At 38.3% G+C, this 13,966-nt stretch overlaps 1 protein-coding gene across 1 annotated transcript in view; it reads left to right on the plus strand.

The window, feature by feature from the left end:
* ELL2 (elongation factor for RNA polymerase II 2) overlaps positions 1-13,966 on the plus strand; it is a 53,500-nt gene that overhangs the window by 12,568 nt on the left and 26,966 nt on the right. Inside the window, exons 3-4 of the mRNA XM_072992512.2 lie at positions 10,473-10,594; positions 13,028-13,191. Of these exons, the coding sequence (XP_072848613.2) occupies positions 10,473-10,594; positions 13,028-13,191 (286 nt within the window). The remainder of the gene's footprint in view (positions 1-10,472; positions 10,595-13,027; positions 13,192-13,966) is intronic.

A 13,966-nucleotide genomic window follows, 5' to 3' on the forward strand; every position in this document is an offset into this window, starting at 1 on the left:
TTAACTTTACTTTTCTTCTAATATTGCAAGCTGCTTTAGATCCTTTAGGAGACAGGCAGCATAGAAGGACAGACAGACATGTTACTGAAGTTATTCCAGTGTATTATAGATTAGTCAGTTACCTCTCAGTTGGTGATTATTCAGTAGTAATATAACTTGTCTAGTCTCTGGGACAGTCTACTACTATTTAAATAATAATGAGTTACAGTATAAAGATAACTCTCAGGTGACCATATGTTATGGAAACAGCTGTTTCACATAGTCACATACACTAATGAAAAGGTAAGATGTTATAGAATGTTGCTCCATATTGCTAATTCCTAGATGATCTAAATGCTTCACACATTTTGGCAAATAAAGTAGTTGTCATGTGGCTTTTGTGCTTTCCATTTGTTAGATCACCATTGGAAGGTAGGATGCAATCCTAAACAGTAAAAATGGCAGAGGGCTTGCTGAACTGGTTAGCTGGCTGAGGCTGTGTTGAATCCAAACCCATCCCGACCTAGGCATGTTGGGAATTAGTTAGGTCTGATTTTGTGCTGGCATAATGGCTGTATCTTAGATGAGAGGGCTGTGAACCTGACCTAACTCAGCTGCTTCCCTCCTGTCCTCTTCCCTGCTCCTTCTTCCGCCCTTTGCCAGGTGATTTCAGCCAGGACAACAGTTTTGTCATCAGGTCTCTGAGGTAAGCCAGCACAAGGGGGCTGTGCTGGTACAAAGGAAGCTGTGTCAGTGCGAGGGGCTTTTCCCCATCTTAAACCCACTACAGCCAGCATATCTTTGAGTTTGCATAGCACCGTCTGTTATGTACCATCTGTTATGTTTTCATATCTAAAATTGTAGGCATGTACTTTTCCGTCTATGTTAGTACACCCTAGTTAATATTAAACCACAACTGCACAGCAGTCAACAAGCGTATCTGAGCAGGCTATATTCACAGATTCACTGATAATCTATTTACAAAGATAGTGCCATCTATTATTTCACTGCCTAAACTTCAGTGGTTTGTAAAATTTGCTGTGCTCAAGTACTAAATTTCAGTGCCCAGCTTTTTACAAATATTTAAATCAAAAGACAAGCAGTTGATTTTGGCTGATTACTTGTCAAGAACTGGATTGACGTAGATATCCAAATAACTTAACTGATTTTTTTAAAAAACGAGAAAGTTATCAGTTTAAAAGGGTAATGAGGTACAGTCCCTTCTCTGTGGCAGTTTCAGTTCAACTAATGTTAGATGCTCAGTGGCAGGATTTGTAGATATCTACTGACTTGTAATATCCTTGGCAATACAAAGAAACTTCCCAAATAAAACTTTTATGTAAAATTGCCTTTATTTTACACAGCAATTTGTTATTCTGCTGTAGTTCAAAAAGTGGTATGTCTTCTTCCAACCAATTAGCAAATGGTTTAGTTTTTGCTACCATTGTAATACCAACTATCCAGTCTGTTTTGCGTTATAGAAAAGAAAGGGATACTATATTACCAAAAAGTAAACTTTTGAAAATGTCTTGACTAGCCTGCAAGTGTTTTGGATACCATAGGCCACAACATTTATTTATTTAGTTATTTTATTTTATTTTATTTATACCCCGCCTATTTGGTCATTGCGACCACTCTAGGTGGCTTCCAGACAAATAAAGAATAACAAATACATATACCAAAATAAAAATTACATGCTGTGTCTCCTCTCTATTTTGTGAACATACATGAAGATTGTTCCATCTAGTTCATTTAATTATCTACAATGATAAGCAGCAAAGTTCCCAAGATGTCAGACAGAGAACATTTTCATTCGTCCCGGAGATATTAGGGGTTTTCCTTGGACCCTGCAGTATGCAGCACATGTAGTTCAATACTGATCTTGGATCAGTAAATCCATAAGGATAAATTGGGGGTGGGGGAGCTTTGGTCCTCCAGGTATTTTGGACTGTAGTTTTCACAGTCCTTTATCAGTCATCATGAACTTGGGGCTTCTAGATTTGGTTGAAAACCTAAGCAAATGCTGAGTATTATTTGAATAAAAACAGTCTTGCTTCACCTATGATACCAGAAGAAAGCAAGCAAATAGCAAAATACTAATAGGCAAAACTGTGATTGTTGCTTGTAGTAAACCACAATCAGGCCAACCCCCCCTCCCACATTGTGTGCTCCTCATAAAGCTGACAACTCACATTAGTTGTACGAATCAGTGGTGGTTGGTGCTCATTGCAGCTGGTGGGATGGAAATCACAGCAGCCAATGGTGAGCAGCAACAGGGGGCAAAAGTGGGTGTTGTGTAAGTTACTTTATACTAACTTATACATGTAAATAGTATTTTTATAACACAATCATCTTCTCTTGTCTGAATAGTAGAAGAATTAGCCATCTTCATTAATGCAAGAATTATAGGTAAAAACAAAATAAACATAAAAGAACAAATAAAAAAGACAAAATGTAGTGGCACCTTAAATACCTTTCTTAGTCTGAGGAAGTGGACTTGTCCATGCAAGCTGATATTAAAATATAACTTTAAAGTGCCACCATGTTTTTGTCTTTTTTATTTGTTCTTTTATTTTTATGTTTATTTTGTATTTGCCTTCTCTGAATGTACATTTAAAGACACTTCAACAGTTATCAGAGCTCTGTGGAAGGAAACTCTGGCACCTTCACATAGTCATGACCCTCTAGAACCTACCTTTGGATATACAGCTTAAAAATATAACAAGTGAATGTGATAAATTTGAGTTTGCAAGCGTGTGTTGCAACCATGAAACCAAGTTTGTTTATAGTCTCTCTCACCAAAATATACTCCAAGGCAACCTGAGCAGGGTGGTTTTGATTTAAATCACAATTTAAATTTTAAAAATTGGAATTTCTTTTACAGTTTAAATGAATTTGATTGAAAAAATCATTGATTTTTATCCAACCTTATCTTGAGTTTTCCTTTGTGTAATTTATGAAAGTGCAGTGACATTAGATGTTCTGTGTATTTTCATAGTTCATATCTCTCATAAAATAGTCATGAGTTTGATAGGAGAAAAAATAGCCTTCTGATAAACAGCAGTATATTCAGACAACTGTCTAAATTTAAAGAGAATAAGATTGTATTATAGATTTATTTATAAAACAATTGTGCTGTCCTTTGGTTCAGAAAATGGTTCTCTAAAAGTCTTTTAAGGAATGAATTTAAATCTTAATAGCTAAAATGAGACAAAATCCCTTCCTTGGGATTTTGAGTAATCCTACACCTCTACTCAGAAGTAAACCACATTGAATTGATTGGACCTTACGCCCAGCTAAATAGGCATTTGATTGCTGCCTAAGTAGCATTCTAAACTATGACATTTTTAGTTTTGCTGTGGTGCAATAAAGGGTAGATTCTATGGAAAAGAATATGTGGAGGGAAGAAATTTATCACTAATAGAATTAGATGAAGGCCCTAAGGCAGTAAGCCACAAATGCAGTAAAAGAATCTTGTAATTTGCTCTCTTTTTATGGAGTAAATTAAAGATGGGGTTCAGAAGCCTCATAGACCCTGATTTCTGAGTCTCAGGGAGAAGGCACCTAATATTCAAAAGTTAGCTGATACTCAAAAGAAGGGAGCTTCAAAGCAATGTTCCCTCTAATTTTCAGCCATGCTGGGTGGGACTCCCCCCCACAAATCCCCCGTGTGCAACTCCCCCCCCCCCACGCAGGGTGCCATTGTGAATGAAAGGGGCCGGAAACCACTGTGAGTGTGCGGAAGAGGAGGAAGGGTAGAGGCATGCACAGTCAATCACCTTAGAGGAAATCTTGCTTCAAAGTGACTCTGATGGTTTCCTTCCCTTAGCTTTTGGCCAGCTTGACAGTCATGGGGTAAAGTTGCATATAGCTTTTGCACAAAGCCATATTTAAAAGAACAAGTCTGCCTGTATCAGTAGCCTGTGGGTTTCTGTGGTATATTTCTATGGAAGAAAGTGGTATATCACTTTGTTGAACATGGATAAAATCTTTGAAAGAGATGGTTTTTCTTAATTTATTTAGACATTTTTGCGTGTTACTTACCAGTTTTCATATACATGTTTCATAACACAGTGTTTTCATACTTTGAGCAACTTACCAGAGTTCTTCAGTTCTATACTTGCATGCACAATACTTTGTAGTTGTGATCAGAAGACAATACTGGTTGTAGGCAGCTGAACAGTAGTAGTGACACTGTGCTGGCCTCTTTTTCCTTCTTAATTTAAGTTGTTCATAGAATTTGCTAAGTTCTGAGTGAGTCTGAAGCTGATGATTCCTATGCAGTTAGTGTACTTGTGAACACCCCCACCCCTTTTAAATGTTTACAATTCTGGAATTCTTGCACTTGCAAGTATTAGTGCTAAAATTTGCGTAATTTTCACTACAGTACTTGGAAAGAAATGCCATTTGTCTTTTGATCACTAATGACATAGCAACAGTTACAGAACAAAATGAGGAGGAGGAGATGCAACTGATGTTACTATTTACTTTTTTCCCCTGGAGATACTTTAGCTTTTTCATTGTGGTCTCTATGTTTCATATAAGTGGGCCTGCACAAACACTCCTTACAGAACCTTCCAAAGTGTTAGCGTAACATCTTCCCCCCCTTTCCTCTTTACTGAGCATGCTCTGTCCACTTTTCTCAGTCTGTTTCTGTCCTCTACAACGACAATATCCTCAGGACACTGGGGCTTAAAAATCTGAAAAATATTTGTCACTAGCCTCAAATTTAATCTTTACTTAACTTTTCCCTTATTAATTTTTGCTGCCTAAAAATTAGAAATGTACCTACCCCACCTCCTATTTCTTAATGGTTGTTTTCTGGCAGTTTATGGCCTCAATCGCCTTGATAAAAATTGCTCTAGCTGTGGTGCAAAGGAAAACACTCACTGGAAGATGTGTTCATAGTTTCTTTGAACAGTTGCCTAATGTAGCTGCCCCCCCCCCCCATTTCCCTTCATTCATTGTACAGTGGTCAAACTACATCAGGACAAGTCAAATGTAGCCTTGCCAACCATGGTTCACAACTCTATTGTTGATGGCAAAAGAGAAACTGATATTACCAATGTGTCACAGACTCCTGAAATATCACAGGGAATTGATATAACACCCAGACATACAACTGAAGTTGACTGCTTGTAGACTAACTTTAATAAAGCGTATTCTGCGGCAAGCAAGGAAACCATCTACTAAGTGGCTATATGCCTGTAAGTGGAACAAATTAACAGAATACATAATTAATGAAAAATGTAACCGAACTTCACTACAGACAAATTTTTCCTTCATCTGAAGCAGTTGGCATTGTCAGTTTCATCAAATTCTTGTTAGCTACAGTAGTAGCACATCAACGTGAAAACCATTCATTATCACTAGAGATGGGGGTATTCATATTCATATACAAATATAAATATCCTCCCACAGGTGGAAATAATGAGGGTCCAGCCCCATGGGGTCGGACTGTCCACTCACCATTCTGCCACTGATGCGAGCTCGATGGAGCCTTCCTATCATGCCATTGTGTGCAATAATTAGCCACTCCTGGCAGGAGGCGGGATGACAGACCCCTCTGCCAGGTCGCAGAGTGGTTAATCCATTGCGGACAATGGCGCGATAGGAAGGCTCCATCTAGCTTGCATCACTGGTGGAATGGTGAGTGGACAATCCGGCCCCATGGAGCCAGACCCTCTTTATTTCCACCTGTGGGGGGAATATTCATATACAAATACCCCCATCTCTAATCATCGCATTATTTAAGAATAAAACTGTGCATTTTTTAAAACCTATTGAAAAATACATACATAGATGTGAAGCTACAACAACAACCTTAGTCTCTTTCTTTGGTGTTGACACCGTTGACAAAGAGACCCTTTGAGCCTATGGTAACGATAGATCTTAGATTATTGACTTTTAAAACAGCTTTTCCAATTGCAGTTACTTCAACAAGAAGAGCAAGTGAAATTATGGTATTGAGATGTGATCCACCATATATTAAATTTGGCAAAGACAAAGTAATGCTATATACTGACATATCCTTCTTGCCAAAAGTGGTGGCATCATTTCATATGTTTCAGCCTCTGATATTGTCATATTTTTATCCATCATTACAGTGTGATTTACAAAGCACATTACATACCTTAGATGTGAAGAGAGTACTATCCTTCTATCTATAAAGGACGAAAGTTTCAAAAACCATTGAGGTTCTTCATCTGTTGTCAAGGTCCTAAGCAAAAGAATATCTGGTGTATTCTCAAAATGGATAGTTAATACAATAAAATTAGCATATGATATTGCAAGAATTAAATTGCCATCAAATATAAAAAAGTCATTCAGCAAGATTGATGGCTTCATCAACAGCATTCGTGAGAGGAATTGATAGTCAAGACATCTGTAGATCAGCAACAAGGTCCAAACCCCTCACATTTGTAAATCAGTATAGACTTGATTAGAGATGGGGGTATTCATATACAAATATGTATATCCCCGCACAGCTGGACATAATGAGTGTCCAGCCCCCTGGGCCTGGACCGTCCACTCACGCATCCGCTGTTGCTGCTGGCTCCACTATCCCTTCCAATTGCTCCGGAGCTTGCAGTCAGCTATCCACTTGTCAGCCTGGCATGGAGACTCATCTTTCTTCTGCCAGGAGTGGATAGTTGAACATGAGCTCCGGAACAATTGGAAGGGAGAGTGAAGCCGACATCAGCAGCGGATGCATGAGTGGACTGTCTGGACCCTTGTTATGGCCAGCTGTAACAAATACCCCATCTCTAGGCTTGATTTAAGAGCTCAGAAAGATGTTCTTGTCTTATTCTGGCATGACATCTCACCTGCAAGAACTGAGCTTGTGAGACACCCACTTGTATGAACCATTTTTATTGCAGACAAGATGGGAATGAAGCAAGTGAGCAGAATATGCATAGTAAAGTACGAGGGGGAAAACATATGGCTGAAGTTGTGGAAGGTTCTGTGAGGAGTTTTTATGCAGATGCAAAATCCATTCGTGTGGATACATAGATGACCACTTGAAGAACCGCAATTGCCCATGAGTAACCTGTCCTTGGCTTATATTTATGAACTTCTATGAAATATTGTATCAAGGCAAAAAATTTAACATGAAATGGTATAGCTAGGTACCATCCTAGTTAAAATTTAGACTTGAGTTATTTGTGTCTTAGCCTAACACAGTTTTCATGATTTATAAACAAGATAGTTTTGGTAAACTGGAGGCGGGGCTTTGTTGCGGTGCTGCCAGCAACTCCAGAGAGGAGCTCTCTGGAAAAAGCTGGAACCCTCCAGCCCGGGATCCCCCTTTTGAAATGGGGATCAAAGGAGAGTCTAGAAGAAGTCTCTCTGAAGCAGATGGTGAGCAGCAGAAGGAGAAGAAAGGGAGGCAGACCCGGACTTTTTTCTTCTGAAGAAATCACCGTGCACGGACTGGAGCGGGCGCCATTTTTTGGCACTGAGCCGCGAGGAACCCTTTACCGGGGGAGAGGAGAGCAATCAATATAAACTAATAATATATTACAAGTAAGTAAGCTGAAGCCTCTGATTTATGAAACAGCCTCATTAAGCTGAAATAAGAATGAAAATATTTGGCTGAAAGAATAAATGCAGCGGCGGGTTTATCTTATCAGTCTGACTCAAAAGCGAAACTAAGCTTCTCTAAGTGAACTCTTAAACACCAGGCTGATTCTAAAGCCGAGAGTCTGAGATGGAAAAATAAATCTTATGTTTCTGGAGAAGAATCCCAGACAGCAACACCGTCTGACTGGATTTAAGAGACTTCGGTGGATGCAGTGTGGCTGGGATACGTTACTCTTTGCCTTCTCTGGACTTTGTGAACTATAAATAATAGAATCTGGTGGTTTTCGGGAGAAGGAGCTGACGTGGCCGACTGGACTAAGGAGCATTAAGGGGTTAATGAAGATCACAAGACGAGCTCCAAGGACAATCTACTGGACAGTTTGAGACTCTGTGACTGTTGTTTAGTTTGTCGGACTGCAGACCGCGTGTGAGTCTAATAATAGAAGCTTGCTGAACTCAGGAGAAGAAGAAATAACTGCGTTACGGTTCTAATTGATATTGTATTTGCTGGGCTAAAAGTTGATTTTTATACTACAATATTTGGACAAAGATTGGAGGGAGATCTAAGGGGAGGTTTATGATGAGGGGTTTGAATTGTTGATAAAATTGTGGAAACTGTGGAAGGATTTCTAGGGGGTGATTATTGTGGTATTTATACAAACCCCAAAGCCTGAGATGGACCCCAAAAATTCAAAAGAACAAATAGAGACTTGGTCTGTTCAATCCCAAAGTTCTGGAATAGTGGTGCAAGAAATAGAAAAGGAATGGCAGATTAATATACAAAGGCTAATATTAACAGGGTTCCAGCAAGTGAATGCAGGTCTTAGCAAATTAGAAGATTTGATGAAAGGGACGAAAGAGGGGACAGTAGATGCCAAACAAAAATTAAATGAAGTTGTACAGACTTTAGAATCGTCTGTATTAGACATGACACCAGGAAATATGAATGTAGTAGAGAGTTATCCAGTGACCCATGCAGCTTCCAAAATTAAAAAGCATTATGACAAAAATCTTAAGGAGGCAGAGATACTGAAACCAGACAATTTTATGGTGAAAATATGGGAAGTGAAAAAAATGGATATTCTGTCAGATGGGCTGAAAGACTGTTCAATTCAAAAAGAAACTGAACGATGGGATGTATTGTATAAATGGCAGCAGCTACCAGACAATGTTGGAATAACATAGAATAAAATTAAAGTTAAATGATAAGATAAAAGCAGGAGGGTAATCAAATTGTGAAAAAGCAAAAAGTTGATATGTATTAGTAATATGAATTGATTGGATGATGTTATACTTTATGCTCTCCTATCCCCCAAAACCATTTTTCCTTTCCTATCCCCTCTTTCTTTTTGTACCCTCTATCCCTGTTCCTAAATAAATAAATAAATAAATAAAAAGATAGTTTTGGTAAACTGGACGTACGTTGGACATAATCCTGTTGTAAATTGGCATAACCTAGATGAAGGCACTGGAAACATGTTAATGTAAGCTTTCAAAATGCATACTATCTCCCTGTTTAGGTTCTGAGGCTCCCTAGGGCTCCCCTTTGCTCCAGGGAAGTATTTAGGATCCTTAGGATGGACCTTTAATAATTAAAAAAAAAACATCACCAGATCAGCACTCATGGTCCCAATTCTGGCAGAGGTGATCCAGCAGCAAATTTCACCATTAAAAGTCCCAACACCAAGAATCCCAAATGCCTCCTGGGGGCAAAAAAAAGTCCTAGGGAGCATTGGAATCGTGGGGAGGGGGTAGGAATGTTTGTGGTGCCTAATCTGATTTATGCCAGGTACAAATTGATGCAACAAGATCCTTCTCAATATATCAGGTCCACAATATAGATAATGCTGACAAGCCTAGCATCCTTGCTATGATCTCATGGCTTATAATCTTGGAATACTAGCTGTTGCATTTTTTTACCCACAAGGGGTGGCATGAGGAAAGAATCTTGTTGCCGATATATATTTAGAATAAGATTAGGTCTAAATGTAAATCAGTGGTTCTTAACCTTTGTTACTCGGATGCTTTTGAACTGCAACTCCCAGAAACCCCAGTCAGGACAGCTGGTGGTGAAGGCTTCTGGGAGTTGCAGTCCAAAACTCCTGAGTAACCCAAGGTTAAGAACCAGTGATGTAAATCAACTATGTAGGGCTCCTGTGCTTTATATATATATATATATCTTGAGAGCCCAGAAAGTAAGGTTCAGCAAAAACTGGTTAAACTAGTTGTAGCTTGTTCTATTCCTAAGTACTAGAAGGAAGTCAAATCATGAATTCTGTAGCATCTATAAATGCAACAGCATTGTAGCTAACACATTATTTCTATTATCTTGTATATGAAGAGCTGGAATTAATTTCCAGTTCTTTTATAGTCTTGGTGGGCGTTCCTCTGGCAATTTGACATCTCTTTGTTGCACTTCCACCTGTTATATATAAATAATATATTCCTATATGGTGCTGGAGGAGAGGTTTGCAGACACCCTGGACTAATGGAAAGAGGAACAAATGTGTCCTAAATCAGATCAAGCCTGAACCATCTTGGGAGGCAAAAATGTTGAAACTGCCATCCTACTTGGGCACATCATGAGAAGGCAAGATTCCCTGGAAAATACAACAATGCTGGGAAAGGCGGAAGGCAGCAGTAAAAAAGGAAGAGAAAATATGAGATGGGTTGACTCCCTAAAGGAGTCACAGGTTTGAGTTCACAAGAGCTGAGCAGGGCAGTTGAGGACAGGACATTCTGGAGATTGCTCATTCATAGGGTCACTATAATTCAGAGGTGACATGATGACACATAAAAACTACAGTATTTCAGGTTTGCTAAGAGTGTGTTAAAACATGGTATTTGTTGTTAATAACAGCAATGTTACAAGTAAACATGTGTGAGACTTATCTTAATTACTTTTTTAGCTTGTCAAGATTCCCAAAACTGATCTCCCAAATGATGTGCACACCTTTAATTTCTATTTGTCAAATGTTGGCAAAGATAATCCTCAGGGAAGCTTTGACTGCGTCCAGCAAACTGTTACAAGGTAAAGTTATTTTTCTATTGAGAAACTAAAGTTGCTTTTTAAATGACTTGTTTTAAGGATTACTGCAGTGGATACTTAAATGAAGAATTCCACTCCTTCAGGAAGTATCAGGTTCTAGCATTGCTCTTATACAGTGGTGCCTCGCATTACGATCGCTTCGTTTAACAATGAAATCGCATTACGATGAACGTTTTGCGATCGCTTTTGCGATCACAAAACGATGTTTCCTATGGGGGAATTTCGCTTTGCGATGATAGATTCCCTGCTTCGGGAACCGATTTTTCGCAAAACGATGATTTTCCAACAGCTGATCAACGGTTTCAAAATGGCCACCAGGGTAAATAAAACAACTCCCTGCTGTGTTTAGAGACGGATTCCTCGCAAGACAGGCAGCGAAAAAGGCCGCCCTGTGGAGGATCTTCGCTGGATGGTGAGTTTTAAGCCCATTGGAACGCATTAAACAGGTTTTAATGCATTTTATGGGCTTTTTAATTTCGCTTTACAATGTTTCATTCTACAGCGATTTCGCTGGAACGAATTCACATCGTAATGCGAGGCACCACTGTATGTATCATAGCCTCTAGGAGACTATAGTTATAATACTGAAGCCAAATCCTTTCGTTTAGACTTTACTGAATTTCTTTGGCTAAAGATGCCAGCACCTGAGTTTGTGATCTCTGATATGAGGCACCATTCTCTCCATACTGTATGTTTACCATATTGTCCTCTACATTTGCTGTATTACATTACAGCAGTGGTCAGGGAACAGGGGTAAATTACCCCAAATGGGGTAAAAATGAAAATCCTGGGGGTAATGAGGATGAGCAGAGCCCCAATATTGATGCTCTAATATCCAAGAAGAAGCAACATCATTTCTCCAAAATCTGAAGTTTTCAATTAAGTTGAAGCTTTCAAAGTAATTTTGAATAGATTCAGTAAGATTTTGAATTCAAATAATGTATGATTTCCTTCCTTTCAAATCAAGGGGGTAATGTCAGCGTATATAAAAAAATTGGGGGGGGGGGTAAAAGGTAAAAAAGTTCCCTGATCCCTGCATTACAGAATTAGATTTGTTTTTGTAGCTGGAGTACATACATGGCTCTTAGAGATGTTTCATAAAGTTCACACATTTAATAACATATAGGCAGGAAAAAAGTTTTACCTTTATTACCCAGCCTGCTAACAATGGCGAACACACCCAGGATATTACTGATGAATCATGCCTCTCCTATAGGATGGAATGAAATGAGTGTTATATATAGTTGGCTCAGATCATACATCTATATGTATGCATTAAAGAGTACAATACTAGGATGAATTAGAAGATCAGCATATAGCCTCAAAGAAGCATTTACAGCTCCCAGTTTTTGCAGAGGGCTGCTGATTTTTTGAAGCTCTGGATGGGTTGCAGTGATAGTATATATGCATTTGAATAATTGCTAGTTCATATTTAAAGCACTCTAAAAGTTTAGTGTAATACAGTCAGATTTGAATACTTACAGACAGCAACTGCTAAGTATACTTCAGAAACAACATGCTGCAAGAATTATTTCTGAGTACAGAAGTCTAAAAATGTCAAAAGTAATTGTTCTTTAGTCCATACCTAAAATAATTTTCACTTGCCTACCCCTGCTAATATTGGATAAGTGATAAAGCATGATGTGCCAGCTTTGAATAACCATTGTATGCCAGGTGTGAAAAATGCCATAAATATAGCAATTAAAAATGAAGTTGTTGGTTTTATAATGCCATTATACAAAACTGGTGAAGTCACTTTCAAATATTATGTGTGAGTGTGTGTATTGTAGAGCTAGGGAAAGGTAACTAAAGAAGAAAGGCTGCTGTTTGGGACTGTTTGGACTGTTTTGTTTAGGAAAATGTGGTTGCTGGGAAGAGCAAGGAATGTTTGTAAAATGTTAAAGTAGATGGAGAATTTATTCTTCCCGTCATAATATTAGAAGGTGGATTTATCCAGATTCATGGAAGGGGCTCGCCCAAGCCTGTCAATTCTAGTGAATATTGGGAAATCCTGGTTTCAGAGTCAGTATTCCTCTGAATATCAGGTGATTGGGAAGAGTAGCTGCTTTCAGGTTCTGCTTATGGGCTTTGCAGTGGCATCTGGCAGGCCATTATGTGAAACAGGACATTCAAGGAGACAAACTTTCAATCTGATCAAGTTTATGTTCTTCCCTCATTTCCTTGTGCTTTTGTTTTAAGAAACAAAATTATTTCCCTTTCCTATTGTCATCTATATACCTATATAAATAAGTTTAAAAATGTATAATATCAGCAAAGAGATGAATAAAGTCTTTACAAGTTTGTAACTTGACTTTAGATGGCTAGAAGGAAATAGTGTATTAACAATAGCTAGCTGTATTAAGTTTGCATTCATGGTGTTTTAAATTGGGTGGGGTTTTTTCTTCCATTGTTCAGTACTGGATCCTCACAGCTCAATTGCCTGGGATTTATCCAGGACAAAATCACAGTATGTGCAACAAATGATTCTTACCAAATGACTAGAGAACGTATGACCCAGGCAGAAGAAGAATCTCGCAATCGAAGTACAAAGGTCATAAAACCTGGTGGACCATATGTAGGTATGACTGTATTTTTTTCCCTTACTATAATAGCCTGAAGCTGATGTTTATAACAGTTACACTGTGAAAACTTCAGTAGTTTATACTTACCTCTGAAGGTTCTAAAGCTGTATCTTCTAGCAGTGCCTTCTTCTATTGTATGTTTGGGGAACTAACTACTAACTAGAATTTTCCTATCACTTTTTTGTCATAACTTCAGACATATCATATGTGACTCTACTAATATATAAACACTGTCACATGATGGATCTCTGCTTTCTGTATGAATTAGAAATGGTCTGCAGCCATAAAGTCAAAATGTTTCATACTGTACACTATCTCTGAGCTATATTTTCCATCATTGATTTTAAAACTATTACTTGTATTTGCTCAAAATGTCATTCTTAGTGATGCATTGTCCACTTGGCAAATTACTGAATAGCTTCTAGAAGCAAAGCCTATTGTTAAAATTAGCCAAGTAATATTTATGCAGTATTTTTAATTTCAAAGCACATTAGCCTTGATCGTTCTTTTGGGTTCAGGAGCCCAGCTATATAAGTGATTTATTTTTTTTTATCCCTTCACAGATGAGTGAGAGATACTGTTTCTGTTTTGGCTATGCTAATAAGCTATCATTTTTTGCCAACTGGTACCTGTATGAATATAATTTTCTAGTAGTTTACAAACAAGTTGTATAAAGCAGCAGACATACCAGTGCTCTTTTTAGTAACAAACATTAAACTTCCAAGGCATGCTTTTATTCATCTGAATTATAGTTGCCAGTAGTTTAATGAAC

The sequence above is a fragment of the Pogona vitticeps genome, chromosome 2, assembly GCF_051106095.1.
Source record: "Pogona vitticeps strain Pit_001003342236 chromosome 2, PviZW2.1, whole genome shotgun sequence".
Lineage (NCBI taxonomy): Eukaryota > Metazoa > Chordata > Lepidosauria > Squamata > Agamidae > Pogona > Pogona vitticeps.